This window comes from Narcine bancroftii, chromosome 1, assembly GCF_036971445.1.
Source record: "Narcine bancroftii isolate sNarBan1 chromosome 1, sNarBan1.hap1, whole genome shotgun sequence".
In the NCBI taxonomy this organism is placed as follows: Eukaryota; Metazoa; Chordata; class Chondrichthyes; order Torpediniformes; family Narcinidae; genus Narcine; species Narcine bancroftii.
Window position 1 is genome coordinate 323,733,660 of NC_091469.1, and position 18,948 is coordinate 323,752,607.

The following is an 18,948-nucleotide window of genomic DNA, read 5'->3' on the forward strand; positions in this document are numbered from 1 at the left end:
ATGGTCCCAGCACCGCTCCTGGAGGCACACCACTAGTCGCAGGCCTCCATTCTGAGAAGCAATCATCCACCACTACTGTCCGGCTTCTCCTGTCCAGCCATTGTCAAATCCAGTTCACTCCTTCACCATGACCTCCGAGTATCTGAATTCCTCTTTTACTGGTTTCCAATTATTACTTGTGTCTCTGAATTGCTTCATCAGTTTTGAAGTCTTGTTCTCTTGGGCCAGTTGGCTGATCCCATGGGGATTTATCATCTGTGCTTATTTTGGTTAAACTAGTTGAGAACCCAATAGAAATGCAATGCACCAAAGTGCTGGAGAAACTTAGCAGGTCCATGGGAAGCAAAGAAATAGAACCAACTTTTCAGGCCTGAGCTCTTCCTCAAGGTATGGGTGAAAAGCAGGTGGGCTTTTGAATAAATAGGTGGGAGGAGGATGGTGGGAGGAAGGGGCCGGAGGCTGAGTAGAGGCCCACAGGCAAGAGATCATAGGTAGATAAGGATGGGAGGGCAGGATAAAACATTCTGAGGTGATGGGGGAGAGGGAAGAGGTGGCTCTCTGATTGGAGAGTGGAGTGGGAAGCTTGAGGAAAGGAGGCAGAGGGGTGGGGGGAGAGAGGGGGGGGAACAGAGAGGGAGATTAGGGAGTGACACCAGAAACTGGAGAAGTCAGTGTTAATGCCATCTTTTAGAGAGTGCTCAGAAAGAATATTGGGTGTTGTTCCTCCAATTTATGAGTGCCCTTGGTTTGGCAGTGCACAAGATTATGGACATGTTAGAGTGGGAATGGAATGTGGAATTGAAATGGTTAACCACTGTATTATTACAGTAGACAGAGCGAAGGTGCTCAACAATATAATCTCCCAATCCACATCCAGTCTCTCCAATGTTGAGGCAGCCACAGCAGGAGCACCGGATGCAGTAGATGACCCCTGCAGATTCACAAGTGAATTGTTTAGTCACTTGGAAGAACTGTTTGGGGGCAGCTACAGGGGGCAGGTACTGAGGGGGCAATTGGTGGGAAAGGGATGGGTGGATGAGATAGTCATGGAGAGAGCAGACTCAGTGGAAAGCAGGGAGAGGAGGAAAGGGGAAGACGTGCCTGGGAGTGGGATCACGTTGTAGGTGGTGGAAGCTCTGGGGGATAATATGTTGGATGAGCAGGCTGGTGGGGTGGGAGGTGAGGGTAAGGGGTGTCCTGTCCTTGTGGCGGAGGGGATCAGGGCAGATGTGCGAGGAATAGAGGAGATGTGTGTAAGGGCTGAGTTGATGGCAGTAGAGGGTTTTGAAGGAGGAGGGTAGAAAACTGTTTTGGTCACTTGCAACAGATTCATATAACGTCAAGGATATGTCTCCGGGTTCTCCAAACAATGTAAACAGACAAAAGAGTTAGTTGAAGAGATGGGCTTTATGAAGACTTTTGAAGGAGAGAGAGTGTCCTGGAGATTTATATCAGTCATTACCGTGGAATAATTGTATGTTAAAGTACTAATATTTCTATTATTTTCATACAATGTATTGCCATGCACACCAAAGTTCAGATTTATTGTCAGAGTACGTACATGACATCACACACAACCCTGAGTTTTTTTCTGGTGGATCAGGCAGAATCTCTACTTATTGGTAATGTAAATATCCACTCGAGAAAAGATACGTATACAAAAGAGAGAAATGTAAACAAAGAAAGAAAGAAATGTTAACAATACAGAAAATAAATATTCAGTAATAAATAATGTGCAAAGAAAGAGTCCTTAAATGAGTGTGTTGTTGAGGTGTCTGATGATGGAGGAATAGTGGTGTGAGTCTTGTGGCACCTGTACCTCTTTCCTGATGGGTGGTGTGGATCCTCTATGATCGCTGCTGCTCTCCGACGGCACCATTCCCTGAAGATGAACTGAATAGTGGGGATGGTTTTGCTTGTGATGTCCTGGGCTGTGTCCACTACCCTTTTGCAGGGCTTTATGCTCAGAGGTATTGGTGTCCCCATACCAGACTGTGATGTGGCCCATCAGCACACTTTCCCTTGCACATCTGTAGACATTTGCCAAAGTTTTCAATGTCATACTGAACTTACCCAAGTTCCTGAGGAAGTAGAGGTGCTGATGTGCTTTCTTCATGTGTTGGGTCCGGGAAAGATCCTCTGAGATCATGATGCCAGGAATTTAAATTTACTCACCCTCTCCAACTCTGACTCTGATTCCCCCAATGATCACTGGATCAACACCACTGGTTTTCCCCTCCTCAGGTCCACAATGAACTCCTTGGTTTTGGTGGCATTAAGTGCGAGGTTGTTGTTAGTACACAATTCATCCATGTTGGAGACTGTGGAGGAGATGTTCTTTGCAATCTGCACTGATTGGAATCTGGGGTTGGGAAAATCCATGATCCAATTACATAGTGGAATTGGAGTTTGCTGATCAGTTTTGAGGGGATAGTGGTATTGAATGCCATGGACAAAGAGCATCCTGATGTACACATTTTTGGTGTCCAGGTATTCTGTGATGTTTCTTTTATTGTAATAAAGAAACTTGGGTTCTTTTAAGACAACTATACTTTATTAGCTATAGAACTCATGACTGTGTGGAAGCATCTATCTTGAATCCCTCAGCTGCAACAAACTAGTCTCCAACTCCCACTAGTGGTCAGGAGTATCATTAGCACTCTATGATTACATCCCCTTTCCTTTAGATGACACACTAATAGAGTATTCATTTCAATTTAAAGCTCAACACAAACGTAAACTCAACATCAGCAGCACAAACATTTTAAGAGTGCAGTGTAGAGATTCAGTCTGACAGGTGCTTTGATAATACATATGGATCTTCTTAACGCAGGTGCTTGTGTCAGCTCTGCTCATCCACTACTATTGAGCATGGATGGTGTTTCTTCTGTTGCTGTGCAGGCTGGACCTTCTGCATTTGTCTGTTCTTGGAGTGTCACTTGCGTTTTCAGCAGGCTCTTTCGATGCCTCCTCTGCATTTGACCATGCCCAGTTCTGACAATGAGGGATCTTGGATTTACTTCCTCTAGAACAGTGGCCTTTTTGTCCCAAGCGTGGGAATCTCTGAGTCTCACTGTGTCATGTTGTGCCAGTGGCCCCAAGCTTCTTGCTATCTTGTCATAGTTTACTTTTTGTCTCCATTACAGATGCTTTTGTTTCTGTTTGACATCCTCAGCATCTCTGTTCTGATTTGGGCCTGCAGAGCAGTGTGGTGCGTAGTCTACGTCCCATCAGAAGCTCAGGGGGTGATGTTCCATGTTCAAGAGGCAAAGCTCTGAAACTCAATAGAGCTAGATACAGATCTGAGCCACTATCTAGTGCTTTATTTTTTTTGGATATTTTATTTTAGTTTTAACAGACTTACAAAATCCAGTAAATTGCGTACATGTGCATACCCAAAGTCCATATTTGCCCCGCCTCACCAGAGCGAATACATTCCAAAAACTTTTCTCGATCCCACTGATCATGGGGAACACGACCCTTATCAAGACATGTAAGTAAATCACAAGGGCAACGCCATTCAAAGAAAACACTAAAAAGAAAAGAAAGAAACTCAAAAGAAAAAGAAACTAAGGATCTGAAAAGAAAAAAAAACTAAGGATCTGAAAAGAAAAGGACAGATGCGTCGTCCTATTTCCATAATCACACCTCTGGCCCTACTGGGATAATTTAACCTTATCCCTATTTAAAAGGGGGGAATCAATCTACCTGAGAACCAATATACTGCAAGTAAGGTTGCCCTACTCTACTGAATGTGTCATGTTTTCTCTATAGGTTATATGTGATTTTCTCCAGGGGAATGCGACTCTTTATTTCCATATTCCATTGTGTGGTATTTAGGTAGGAGTTGGACTTCCATGAAACCGCAGTACACCTCCTGGCTACCGCCAAAGCGACTTTCACAAATATAATGTGGAATTTAGTCAGTCTAAACTGCACTTCTCCATTATCCCCCAAGAGGAACAGCTCCGGGTCCTATGGAAAATCCATTTGTAATTTATTTTAGATTATCCCCTAGGTCTTCCCAAAAGATGTCTCACCTTTGAGCACAGCCGGATAAAGTGGACAAAAGTTCCCACCTCCACACCACACCTGAAACACATTTTTGAAATCTCCAACTTTGCTCTGTGTAGTTTCTGAGGTACGACTGGAGCAGGAAGTTGAACTGCACCATTCTTTATCTGGCATTGACAACCCCCATCACACTGTCCAGACACAGGTCCTGCTGCCATTCTTCATTAATTGTTGCACCCAAGTCCGACTCTCATCTCTCCTTTGACCTTTGTGGGCCCGATTTTGGACCATCGCTTTGGAATATGTAATACATCTTAGAGATAAATTTACACATTCCCCTTTTGAATTAGAATCTCCATGTCACTACATTCAGGCAGGGACATTGCTAGTCCCAATTTTTCCCTCAAAAAAGATCTTATTTGCAGATAGCAGAAGAATGTTCTGTTGGACAAATTATACTTGTTTCTAAAATGACATAAGCTTCCCCCCTTCATAACAATCCACAATATCCCTGATCCCCCTCTGGCACCAGGTGTCCAGGAAGTTATTACCCAGAGTAAAGGATATTAAATTATTCTGAGTCAGGGGCACCTTCCATCCAATACCTTGTTTTATCCTTTTCTGCACCTGAAGTACATTTTGGGATGCGGTTATCCATTTTCTTTGAGTAGTTTTATATCCTATTTATAAATAAATTCTTCAGCTATCTCTTCACCTAACGAATGCAGCCCAACCTGGGGCCCTCTCTCCCTCATATAGCAAGGTGATAAATCTTGCTTTGGATGCCCAATAATACTTCTTAAAGCCAGGTAAGTTTAAACCCCCCAATTTATAATCCCAAATGTCTAGTGCTTTCTTGAACAACTGCTTAACTATGTGAACTCCTTTCTCTGCTTTACCATTTGACTGTAGATGAAGAGGACATAAAGTCACATGTTGAAAATTATACTCTTCTGCAAAGTTCTGGAATTCTCTATAACTGTAGCATGGTCCATTGTCGCTGTAGATGATTTGAGAATTTCATGTCTTGTAAAGATAGATTTCATATATTGGATCACACAAGCATCAGACATATTAGAAGCAGCGCAATATCCGGATATGCCATGGTTCTGCTGGTACGTCAGACAGGTTTCACAGCTTGAAACTATTCTGTCGATGTCAGCATTTATCCCTGGCCAATAAATAGCAATTCTGGCCCTCCTCTTCCATTTTTCCATACCGATTTCAGCATCTCTTGTTGCAGTGATTGAGGAATGATAATTCTGCTCTGTCTGAGTGGAAGCCCATTGACAACATTCAGCTCAGCTCTGATGTTGTAGAATTGCTGTTGTTCATGTCTAGGCCATCCTTCATTCAGATTCTTTATGACTTTCTGTAGAACTCTGTCATCCTTTTCTGTTTCAGCTGTGATCTGCTTAGATTTCATGTCTGATATGGGAAAAGATTCAGTGATCAGTTTCATGTGGAGATTCACATCCATCTCTGTGGAACTGTCGTTGTGTGCTTCACTCTGTGTTGTTGTGTGCTTCACTGTGCGTCATTGCCTAGATAACAATTTAGCTAACACCTGGTGTGTACACCCTCTAGACTAGGCTTAAGTTTTCACTTAAGCTTTGTCACCCAGCTGTGATTCATGTCCGTCTGAGACTACTGTGAATCTGAGGCAGTGCTCTTTATCTTTAATTTTCACCTTGAGTTTACATGTATCTTTTGTGTCGATGCTCAGTCCATTTAGGCTTTGAGCTGTACAGGATTTGCATTGATGTATGGCTTTATCATCATTGCTCTGATATCGCGCTCACAAATCAATTTGACTTTTTCCCCTGTGTCCAGCTTGAAAAGGATATTTGTGCCATTTGTTTGTAAAGACACAGTCCACTTGTTCTGCTGTACTCTGTTCATATTTGGCTGTTCAGTGTCTGTTGGTTTATAATCTTCCTGTACAATCTTGCAGTTAAATTATCCCATTTTTCAGCTCATTTTCATTTATTGGGACTGCCACTTTAAGAGAACAACAAAAGCCTGCAGGCTTTGGAAAGTGGCAGTGAACTGGGAGCAGACTTTGAACAGCATGTTCCTAAATTGGATGCATTTGCAGAATGAGTAGAGAAGCCCTTGAAATTCCAGGTGCAGAGACCATGTGACCAGCATATTGAAGGAGCAGAGCATGGCTTTGCTTGGGGGCCATTTTAAGGAGACAGCACAGGAGCAAACATTTCTCTGAGGAAGAAATGCGTGACTTTCTCCTGTCTGTTATAGAGGAATGAGAAGACCACACTGTGGCCAAAAGAATGAAGGTAACTTTTGTTCAACTGACCTATAGAAGGGGTTTGACTTGCAGAAGAAATACTGCGCTTGGATGGTGACCAGAGTGAGAGTCACGAGTTCGGTTGACCCACAAAAAGGATTTTGGAAGCTTTGTGAGCATCACTTGCTTCGTGTCCCCTATGCCAAAGAAGAGGGGACTTTTGGTAGACACTCATCCAAAAAGGACATTTAGCTGGAAGCACCTCAACAAGGGTTTCATGAATTGATCAACATTCTGTCACCCTGGGTCTCTTTCACCCACTTCATGAACTGCTAATTTCATCTAACGTCTGCGTGTCCTATCCATATAACACCTGCAGGTCGCATCAATTTCAAGTCTATGTGGCAACACTGAATTTCTGAAACTGAACTATGAGTTAGATAAGTGTAGAGAAATGTAGATAAGTTAGTTAAATTAGATAAAGTGTTATTGTTTATTAATAATTAAAAATATTATTTTAAATATAACACTGTCTGGGCTAATTTCTGTTGCTGCTGTCTGGTACATAACACATGCCAATGAAAAGTGTATCACTGAGAGCAATGTTACAAAATAATAACCCTTTCAATTATTTTTGGGACTAAAGGAACAGCAATGGAAAATTCACCAGACAATGGTAAATTAAAAGCATTAGTTTTTAATTAAACTATCAATAACATAACATTTCTTACTTATCTCTAAACTTACTTAACTCTAAATTTATCCCCACTATGCGTAAATGTAAATGGTATGTGTGTGTGTGTGTGTTTCTATATATTTTACCCCCTCTATAAATCTTCGTCCGCGAAGCCAAGCCAAAGAAAAGAAAGAATATATATACATACATATATCTATAATTAAAGACCCTCTCTGAAAAGTCGATCTTTAAAAGTTCAGCATCATTTTAGTCTTGCTTGAAGGTCTCAAATTCTCAGTTCAGAAATAATTATAAAGCACTTTTAAATGTTATATCTTCAGGCCTTTTACTCACAATGTGGTTATTTTCTTTCACAATGAAGTCACAAACCAAACAAGGATTTAAATGAAGTGGCAACACAAAAATAGACCCAGTAGAATTCTGTTCTCTTTTCTAAAGAGACAGCGAAATGGTCTTCCTTAATTCAGAAGCCACTAATTCTGTGTTCCCCTTTGCCTCGGAGTAACACACAACAACACCACCAATTCTGGTTACTGTAACTCAACCCTGTCTTTCACAAGGTTTCAACCCCTGTGTCACAGGGGTTTGACTTCAGTGAACTCCAAACTGAACTCAAAAATGTCTGAATTCTTGGAAGCCACATGACCGTCAGTTTTATTTCTACCAAAATTCTATTCCTTTTTCAAAACCATTCCATATCCATAACAACCTTTGATGTCATCTCTGTTCAAGAGGCTTAATGGCTTTGATTAAAAACAAATGGCTTCCTCAGCAGTTCTTGAATAATTAAGACCCACTTGAAATCCATTAGCTCTCATATCCAAAGGCATATTAACACCAAGAATGAACACTCTCCTCAGAAAACAATGCGTTCTCTATAAATATGCAATGACCTTTGTGTGTCCCTATACCAACCCACAGCTAACTTCCTAAGAATACATACAATATTTTAACTCTATAATTTACTTTACTAAGACATTTTTATAAAAGAAATATAGTTTAACATTGAAGGTTAACACAAATCCGTTATAGCAGTTTCTTCTATAGAAACTGTAGTGTGCATGCGTTCACTTCTATTTTGTTTCACTATGAAAAAGTTTGTTTTACATAGTGATTCTGCCTTTTGCACTTATTACAGACTTTATCATAGGCTGGGCCTCGTTTTGGAGCATGTTGAGTGCCATATTGTTTACAAATGAATGCCTCCCCTTTTTGTTGTTTCCTATGTCTCACTTTTTGTTTATGGGTGCCGAAATACTCTGTGGCTTTGGCTATGCCTTTTGTTTGCACTGGCTGTTACTCTCACCAAACTTTTTCGTGTGCTGCAAAGCTAATTCACTGGCGTGGCATATCTTCACAGCTTCAGCTAAGATAGCCTCTGTCTCTTGCAGCAGCTTTTCTCTCTTTCTTATCAATAATTCCGAACACAATTTGATCATTGAATCTTGCAGCGGTCCAAAATTATTTTTAATTTCAAGTCCGTTTTTAAAAAAAAAACAAGAATCAGAGCTTTCTCCCTGCAGCTGTGTGTGTGAGTGAAACATGTACCTCTCGAACGTTTAATTTTTCTTTGATATACAGTGTTCATCAAACTTTTTGATAACCTTGTCACTCTTCGCCTGGTCTTCTGCCTTCGCAAAAACAAACCCATTGAAAACCTCTAGTGCTTGAAGTCCCACCACGGTAAGTAGCAGTGCAATCTTTCGTGCATCAGGTTTGCTATCGATTCCAATCGCTTGAAGGTACAGCATGAATCATTGTTTGAACAACCTCCATTTGTAGTCGACACTTTCAGTCCAATTTACAGCTTAAGGATACCTTCACACTTTCCATTTCTTTTCTGATATCGACTGATTTTCACTCCTGGCACCATACATATTTCTGGTACTATGTGATGTTTTTTTTATTGTAATAAAGACACTTGGGTTCTTTTAAAACAACTATGCTTTATTAGCTATAGAACATGACCATGTGGAGCCATCTACCTTGAATCCCCCTAGCTGCAACAAACAAATCTCTGACTCTCTCTAGCACTCTATCACTACAGGGCTTTGTGTAGAGTTAGTGAGATAGCATCTTCTGTAAACCTGCTGCTGTGGTAGGCAAATTGAAATGGTTCCATGTTGCCACTTGGGCAGGAGCTGATATGCTTCAATACCAGTCTCTCTAAATATTTCATCACTGTGAATATGAGTGCCACTGGTCAGTAGTCATTTAGGCAGGTTACCATATTCTTCTTGGGAAGCTGTTTGAAGCAGGTGAGTACCATGCATTGCTGGTGTGAGATGTTGAAGATATCCGTATTATCTAAGGTAACCAGCACAGGTTTTTGGGACTCAGCTGGGTACTCTGTCCGGACCAGATGCTTTCCTTGGATTGTCTCTTGAGAGGGCAGCCTGCATGTCATCATCAGATACTGGCAATAGAGGGTCATCAGGGTTACATGGGGGTGTGCAGTAGTTTTTCCTTGATCTGGTGGTGAAAACGGGTGTAGAAAATATTGAATTGATCTGGGAGTGAAGATACTGCACTGAGCTTGGTTTTGTCATTCGATGAGCAGGTTACATCATTTAGACTCTGCCACAACTTTCAGGTATCCTTCATTGTTTCCATTCTCGAGCACGGTCCATTGCAAAAAGTGACTACAGCAGCATTGTATTGTGCTCTCTTGGGTAACGTTAAACTTTACCACAGTCACTAACATCACTGTGGTGCTCTGGAAGTTCCAAACGGAGCTTGGGATGCTTAGTTGTCCAAGTGGCGGGAATTCCTGGACTCGATGCCAGATGTAGAGCACTGAATAGGCCCATGGAATCACCTCTTGTCATACTGAGATATTCTGCCATACAGTATAGGAGGTGGCTTCTCAAATACGAGCTACTGCAGCACCAATGAATCGCAAAATGTTAGGTTGCAGGTGCAGCAGGTTATTAAGAAGGCAAATGGAATGTTGGCCTTCATCGCTAGAGGAATTGAATTCAGGAGTAGGGAGGTAATGTTGCAACTGTATAAGGTACTGGTGAGACTGCACCTGGAGTACTGTGTCCAGTTCTGGTCTCCATACTTGATGAAGGATATACTGGCTTTGGAGACGGTCCAAAGGAGGTTTACTAGGTTGATCCTTGGGATGAAGGGGTTGACTTACGATGAAAGATTAAATCGTCTAGGATTGTATTCGCTCGAGTTCAGAAGAATGAGAGGAGATCTTATAGAAACATATAGAATTATGAAGGGTATGGATAGGATAGATGTAGGAAGGTTTTTTGAGCTGGCCGGGGAAACTAAAACGAGAGGACACAGTCTCAAGATTCGGGGGAGTAGATTTAGGACAGAGATGAGGAAAAATAGTTTTTCCCAGAGAGTAGTGAATGTTTGGAATTCTTTAACCAGACAAGTGGTTGAGGCTGCCTCATTAAACATATTTAAAATTCGGTTAGATAAATTTTTACATGATAGAGGAATTAGGGGATATGGGGAGAAGGCAGGTAGGTGGAGTTAGGTCATAAATTAGATCTGCCATGATCGTATTGAATGGTGGAGCAGACTCGATGGGCCATTTTTGGCCTACTCCTGTTCCTACTTCCTATGTTCCTATGTTCAATGCTCTGGGTTTGAATCTGGCACCGTCTGTAAGGAGTTTGTACCTTCTTCCGATGATGTCCGTGGGATTTCTCTGCCAGCCTCCAAATATGTCCAGGCTTGGTAGGTTTATTGGGTGTCATTGGGCACCTCGAGCTTCGAAACCCAGTATTGGCCTCTTTGGGCTGTTAATCAATTTAAATTTAATTTACTACTTTAAGGTAAATCTGGCACAGGATCTGAGACCTCACTGATTTCATTGGGATTTGTAGAGCTGAGGAAGTGTGGAAAGTAAGTTGCATGATAGTTATTGAGTTCAGATAAGTCTATTTTAAGTTCATTTAAATTTTTTAAAAAGAATTATTTATGTTGGGATTAATAGTTTTTAAGTCTTGGAGTCAGAGACATTTTAAAGACTACTAAAACGAGGGATATAAATTAATTGGGGTATTTTGGAGTCATGGGCTCATGGCCCAGAAGGACCTGTTACCATTATGTCTGAATTTTTTTTTTAAATTAAATCCCGTGCTGTCTGTAAGGAGTTTGTACGTTCTCCCCATGTCTGCCTGGTATTCCCCAGGGGCTCCAGTTTCCTCCCACCATTGAAAACGTACCGGGGGTGTAGGGTTAATTGGATGTGATTGGGCGGCACGGGCTCGTGGGCCGAAATGGCCTGTTTCCGTGCTGTAGGTCTACATTTTAAATTTAAATTTAATTTAAATTTGAAACTTGCAGGCATAAAGTTGAAAAACATTGGTATGGAGCTTTCAGCATGTTTTGGGAATAAGACTTCCTCATTGACTGGAGGGCATATTGCTGCCTGGTCTAGCTACTGGAACCCATGATCTCTCACCCAGGTGGGCCTGCCATTCCATATTGGCATTTGGCAGCTAATGGTGCGGGATACTGAAGATGGGGGCTGGCTCAATTAATTTGTTCCTGCAAAGTTTTCAACTGTGTTCCCTTCTGTGCCTATTTTAGGACTGGGTGAGACTCTGGCCACGTGCACACCAAGGCAATTTCTGCTTTCTTCACTGACCATATAAAAAGATGCCTCCACCGTCGGATATTGTGAAGGTAGCCATCGAATGGCCTGGAGCCTTCCCCAAGTTGATGGAAATTGATCAGGTGAGAGCTTCTGTGCTACAAAAATAGATGGCCCTTCACTCAAGCCTCGTACACTGTTGTTGCTATGTACACTGCTTGACCAGCTGAGTTTCTCCAGCATTGTGTTTTTACTTCAATCACGTTGTCTGCAGACTTTCGTGTTATATACCTTTTGCCAAGGTTTATTTTAATTTTTAAAATGTAAATAATTTTTTTTGACATACGGCATGGTAACTGCCAACCAATTAACCTCCAATCCCTGGTACGTTTTGAACGGAGGCCCCTCCTCCAGGGAAAACCCACGCAGTTAAGGGGAGAACACACAAACTCCTTAAAGACAGGGCGGGATTCGAACCCCGGTCCCGATCGCTGGCTCCGTAACCACTACACCAACCATGCCACAGGTTATTTATTTATTTATTTTAACAACTTTTACATGTACCAAAATATTTCATTACCATTAAAATGTGTGTGAAGTTAAGTCATTTTGTAATTAAGTAGCTGTAAAGTTTTGACAATTTATTTGAATAAATACTGGCTAGAACTCTATGGAGGATGTTCTGGTTTCTCAGAGCTCGACACTTTCCTGAGAAGTGTATATAGATCTTGATTTAATCTCTTTTCTGACAGTACTTTGTTCCCTCTTCACCGCACTGAGGTGACAGCCTAAGGTTTGAACTCAAAGGGTTGTTTCATACTAAAACTGTTAATATCTAAGAAATCATAGTACTTGGTAGGTTACTAGAGAACACAATTACTTTGTTTTATTCTTTTAACTCTAAATGGGAGTCCTTAATATTTCTTGTTATCTAATGAGATGAGTGATAATGTTAAATGACTTGGATTGAATCATTTGGAGGATAAGGGATTTGGATCTCCTTTCTCTGGCCCGGCAGAGGTGTGTTCACTGAAAAGATTTGCAAGTTGCCGTTCGCTGCTATTAGACTTTTTTTTAGACTTACAGAGTACAAGCCTGTGTCACCCAATTAGCCCACAACCCGCTACATTTTGATGGGTGGGAGGAAACCGGGGCACCCGGAGGGAACTCATATGAACACGGGGAGAACGTACAAACTCTGTAGAGACAGCGTCAGATTCAAACCCCAGGTGGCTGGCGCTGTGTAAGTGTTGCGCTAACTGTACCGTCCCTTGGGATTCATCTTTGGGTATCTTTGGGTATGTTGTGTAACTGCTTTTCAAAGCACATCTTTAATATCTAGATATTTTTGGAACCTGGTACTCTGATTGTTGATGCTCTCTGTGCTTTATAATTGGCTTTTTAACAAGAAACAGATTTGCATTCTAATTACACTCTGACAACCAGAGGTTACAGTAGATGCCACCGTTATGAGTTACAGGGTCATTTAAAAGTAATGTTCCAGCTCTAATTACTTGTGATATAAAAGCCCTTGGAGAATACGAAATTGTGAGTTTGTCCATGTGTACTATTCCTTGATGGGTTGTGTCGTAAATTGAAAAGCAATTGAATATATCCAGGTGAAATAATGTTAGATGCCCTGGATTGAATCACTTGGAAAGTAAGGTAATTTCTCAGGCCAGGCAGAAACTCCTCTGTTCCTTTTGGAATGACCACTTATTCTTGTCAGCAGGTTAGAGATGAGGAAATTTTAAAAAATCCCATCTAATTTGTAAGAAGGTAGAGAATATTCTTCCAGTTGGTTTTTGAGATTTGGACGAAACCACGTGACCAGGTTTGTTCAGGTCAGCTCAACAATCTAAAGAAAAACATTTAAAAATATGTGGCGTAGAACTCTGTTCGATGAGGACACTAGTTGTTATAATCAGGAAAGCCACGTGAATATTCATATTTCCTATTTGGCCTATCAAATCTGCCTTGGCTCTGAGCAATCCCATTTACCCCAGTGTTTTCTCTTTCTCTCTCTCTCTCTCTCTTTGAGGTTCCCATGAAGATCCTACATAATTTGTGAATTTGATTATTTCATCTCAAGCCCTCAGAAGCATGGAATATTGTGTCTTTTAAAAAAATTATTACTACCAACCTTGGATTAAGTCTCATTCCATCCAAATATTTGCAATGGAGCAGCACGTGGATGCAGCCTCAACCAAATACATAACTTCCTGTCTTGCCCAGGAATCAGTGAGCTCCTCAGATGAAAATATCCAGAGCCTTAGAGAGGGGTAGAACAGATGGCCTGGAAAATTCCCTCTGACCCCCTTCAGGTTAATGGAACCCCAGTTCAGAAGGTTGCGCGATTGAACTGACATGCAGCCCACTGGGGTCTCGTGCTCATTGTTGGTGTCATTTGAGGGAGTTTCTTGTTGAAGTCTGCTGACTTTGTGCTTAAATAGAAGTTATGGATATCATGTTCACCCCTCTCGGCTGGCAAGATGATGCAGAGAAGAGTGCAAAGTTGATGTGACTGGCTTTTAAGGGTTTAAAACATTGAATGGATTCACATCTTTTACACATTGTTTAAATTAAAAAGCCTAGAAGGGATTTTTTTTAAAAATTACATTTTCTAAGTTATTTGCTTGTGCTAAGTTCCTCTCGGTTAGACAGGTGCAAGAGAGAACTCTTGGGGATTTCAATTTAAACTTAGACAGTCAGCCCGGTAACAGGCCATTTTGGCCCACGTGTCTGTGCCGCCCAATTTACACCCAATTGACTTACACCTCTGGTATGTTTTGAACGGTGGGAGAAAACTGACTGCCGAAAATTCACACAGGTACGGGGAGAACATACAAACTCTTTATAGACAGTGTGGTATTCGAACCCCTGTCCTGATTGCTGGTGCTGTAAAGACGTTGTGCTAACTACTATGCCAAGTGGGCCGCCCTTGTTCAGAAGCTTTCCTGGGATCCCATTACCAGTCTGGAAGATTGCTTCTTTTATTCTATTCGCATTTCTGTGAGGATTACTTGCTGGCATGTAAAAAAAAAATTGGTGCCAATATAAATGTCAAGCAGAAAGCTAGTCTTACTGCTGGAGAATCATAGATATAGAACAGTAGTGACCCTTTGGTCCATGATGTTGTTCCCACCTATATAAACCTACTCAACATTCAAAACCTTCCTTACCTCACACCCATAACCCTCTATTTTTCTTGCTTCCATGTGCCTGTCTAAGAATCTTTTAAATGTCTCTATGGTACCAGCTTCCACCACCACCCCTGGGAATGCATCCCAGACACCCACACTCTATCAAACAAACAATCCCTGTCTCCGCTAAACTTTCCTCCCCTCAACTTGTACAGATTTGGAGGAGTCACGTGATGGAGTAGTGGCCGGACGGTGAACTCCAGCCCTCTCCAGAAAAGTCGGAAAAAACAAAGGAAAACACAAAGGCACAAAAATAAAAATTAAAGTAAAGTGAGTATAAAGGTGGAAAGAAGATGGCGACGAAAAAAGAAAAATCGAAACCAACGGTAAGAAGAGAGGAAGAGAAGACAACAGAAGAAGAAGGAGAAGGCCTTACCTGTTCGAAGAGGCCCGCGGTGGAGAGAGAAACCGCTCCCTCAGGTCGGTAGAAAGTGGACTACAAAAATGGCTCGCTGAGCCGAGTAAAAGTGCGCAACCGCGCATGCAAAAAAACACACCGACGGGAGGGGTGACCAGCTGGGGAGTCGATTTCCACAGCCGGCAATGACAGCTGCAGAACAGCTGCAGCAAGAGGAGAATATAGAAGACAACGAAAACAAGAAAGAAGAGAAGAAAAGGACAACAAAGAAACAACAGATGGCCAACCCAGAGGAAGAAGAAGAGGAAGAGTACAGTGAAATAGAAGAAGAAGGGAAAGGCAAGACAAAGGATATACTTTCTCTTATTAAAGAATACATGGAGTCATTTAAAGAATGGCAAGCGCAAGAATTTAATGATTTAAGAAGAAGAATAAACAATACAGAAGAGAAAATGAATAAAATAGATATGACCTTATCAGAAATGGGAAAAAGAATGGACAAGGTGGAAGAACGAGAAGCAGCAGTAGAAATGGAGGTAGAGGACTTAAAAAAGAAATTAGAGGAATCTAATAAAAAAGTTAAAGAGACACAAGAACTGTTAGCTCAGAAAATAGATATAATGGAAAATTATAACAGAAGAAATAACATAAAGATAGTGGGCCTTAAGGAAGATGAAGAAGGCAAGAATATGAGAGAGTTTATAAAAGATTGGATCCCTAGGATCCTAGGATGTCCAGAACTACAGCAAGAAATGGAAATAGAAAGGGCACATAGAGCAGTGGCCTTTAAACCACAACCACAACAAAAGCCAAGATCTATTTTAGTAAAATTCCTAAGATATACTACAAGAGAAAAGGTACTGGAGAAAACAATGGAAAAAGTAAGAGAGGGCAACAAGCCACTGGAGTACAAAGGGCAAAAAATCTTCATTTATCCAGATATAAGTTTTGAACTCCTGAAGAAGAGAAAGGAGTTCAATACAGCAATGGAAGAAAGGGTATAAATTTATACTAAAGCATCCAGCGGTATTGAAAATATTTATTCCAGGACAGCAAAACAGACTATTCTCGGATACAGAGGAAGCACGAAAATTTGCAGAACAATTACAAAATAGACTGAGAGATGAAGACGTGTAACGAGAGTACAAAAGACTGCGAACTAAAAAGACACATAAGTTTTGAACTCCTGAAGAAGAGGAAGGAGTTCAATACATCGAAAACGATCTTATGGAAAAAAACTATTCTCGGATCCAGAGGAAGCAAGGAAATTTGCAGAACAACTACAAAACAAACAGAGAGATGAAGACATGTAATAAGAGTAAAAATGACCACGATTTATATATATGTGGGTAAAGAGGTATATGTGTGTATATGTATAATGTGCATACATGAATGTATCCATATTTAGAGGAAAATATAGATAGTATAGACAAAAATTAATAAGGGAAGGAAATGGAATAGAGGGAATAAGGAGGGAATTAAAAGAGTGACCTTTGTTACATATGAAAAGTGAAATCTTTTCTGGGGGGGGGCTGGGTGGGGAGGAGTTACGGTCACTGCAAAATCAGCTGACGCTTGCGAGTGAATTCGCAAATCCAAATGGAGAGGGGAGGTGTGGTTGTCCGACAAGGGATAAAGGACAACTCAGGAGGGGAAGGGGAGATTGGGGCTAAAGAAGTTTTAAATAGGAGAATAAGGAAAATGTTTGATGTTTTAGGAATGTTGTCTTATAAAGGGTTCAAAACAAGAAAACAGAAATGGATAAGAAGGAAAGGTAATGATGGAGAAACGGAAAGGGAAGATAAACAAAGTATAAAATGGCTACGTTGAACTATATGACTTTAAATATTAATGGAATACATAACCAAATTAAAAGGAAGAAACTGCTAAATTTACTGAAAAAAGAAAAAATTGATATAGCATTTGTGCAAGAAACACATTTAACTGAATTGGAGCACAAGAAATTAAAGAGAAATTGGGTAGGACACGTAACAGCAGCATCGTATAATTCAAAAGCAAGAGGAGTAGCTATATTAATTAGTAAAAATGTGCCATTCAAAATAGAAGAGGAAATAATAGATCCAGCAGGGAGATATGTAATGATAAAATGTCAGATATATTCGGAGTTTTGGAATCTACTCAATGTATATTCACCTAACGAAGAAGATCAAAAGTTTATGCAAGATATCTTTTTGAAGATAGCAGATACGCAAGGGAACATATTAATAGGAGGGGATTTCAACCTGAATTTGGATTCAAATATGGACAAAACTGGGAAAAAAATTAACAGAAAGAACAAAGTAACCAAATTTATAATTAAATCGATGGAAGAAATGCAACTTTTGGATATATGGAGGAAACAACACCCAAAGGAAAAGGAATATTCATATTACTCGGCTAGACATAAAACATACTCAAGAATAGACCTATTTTTGTTATCAGCTCATATGCAAGATAGAGTAAGAAAAACAGAATATAAAGCTAGAATACTATCGGACCATTCACCCTTAATATTGACAGTAAAGTTAGAGGACATCCCTCCAAGAATGTATAGATGGAGATTAAACCCCATGTTACTTAAAAGGCAGGATTTTAGAGAATTTATTGAAAAACAAATTAAAATGTATTTTGAAATAAATACAAAATCAGTGAAAGATAAGTTTATACTATGGGATGCAATGAAAGCATTCATTAGAGGGCAAATAATAAATTATGTAACCAAGATGAAGAAGGACTATAATCAGGAAACAGAGCAGTTGGAAAAGGAAATAGTAAATATAGAAAAAGAATTAGCAATGAAGGAAGATACAACTAAAAGAAGAGAATTGGTGGATAAAAAAATAAAATATGAAACACTACAAACATATAAGGTGGAGAAGAATATAATGAAGACAAAACAGAAATATTATGAACTAGGTGAAAAAACGCACAAAATCCTAGCATGGCAGCTTAAGACAGAACAAGCTAAGAAAATGGTATTGGCATCAAGGAAAAAAGACAAACAAATCACATATAATCCAAAGGAGATCAAGGAAAACTTTAGAGAATTCTATGAACAATTATACCGAACTGAAAACGAAGGGAAAGAAGGGAAAATAGATGAATTTCTAACTAAAATTGAACTACCAAAACTACAAATAGAGGAACAAAATAAATTAACAGAGCCATTTGGAATAGTAGAAATACAAGAGATAATAAAAAAAATTACCAAATAATAAGACACCAGGAGAGGATGGATTCCCAATAGAATTCTATAAAACATTTAAAGACTTATTAATTCCGCCCCTCCTGGAAGTAATCAACCAGATTGATAAAACACAAAGCTTACCAGATTCATGTAAAACAGCAATAATTACAGTAATACTAAAGCAAGGGAAAGATCCACTCACACCAGCGTCATATAGACCAATATCTTTACTTAACACAGATTATAAGATAATAGCTAAACTATTAGAAAACAGATTAGCAGAGTATGTACCGAAAATGGTAAATCTAGACCCAACTGGATTTATCAAAAAAAGACGCACAACAGACAATATTTGTAAATTTATTAACTTAATTCATGCAGTAGAAGGGAATAAAGCACCAACAGTAGCAGTTGCTTTAGACGCAGAGAAGGCCTTTGACAGAGTAGAATGGAATTATTTGTTCAAAGTATTGCAAAAATTCAGTTTACCGGAGAAGTATTAATTGGATTAAAGCATTATATAAGGGACCATTAGCGAAAGTGACAGTAAATGGACATGTATCAAAGCAATTTAACTTAAGCAGGTCAACACGGCAGGGATGCCCACTATCACCTTTATTGTTTGCGTTAGCTATAGAACCACTAGCAGAATTGATAAGAACAGAAAATAATATAAA

The 18,948-nt window shown here is 40.1% G+C and overlaps 1 protein-coding gene across 5 annotated transcripts in view; it reads left to right on the forward strand.

Annotated features, from left to right (window-relative positions):
• elmo1 (engulfment and cell motility 1 (ced-12 homolog, C. elegans)) overlaps window positions 1-18,948 on the forward strand; it is a 339,660-nt gene that overhangs the window by 98,199 nt on the left and 222,513 nt on the right. For all 5 annotated transcript variants that reach the window (XM_069907380.1, XM_069907390.1, XM_069907389.1 and 2 more), the window contains one exon: window positions 11,520-11,666. In XM_069907380.1, the coding sequence (XP_069763481.1) occupies window positions 11,589-11,666 (78 nt within the window). In that variant the 5' untranslated portion in view covers window positions 11,520-11,588. The remainder of the gene's footprint in view (window positions 1-11,519; window positions 11,667-18,948) is intronic.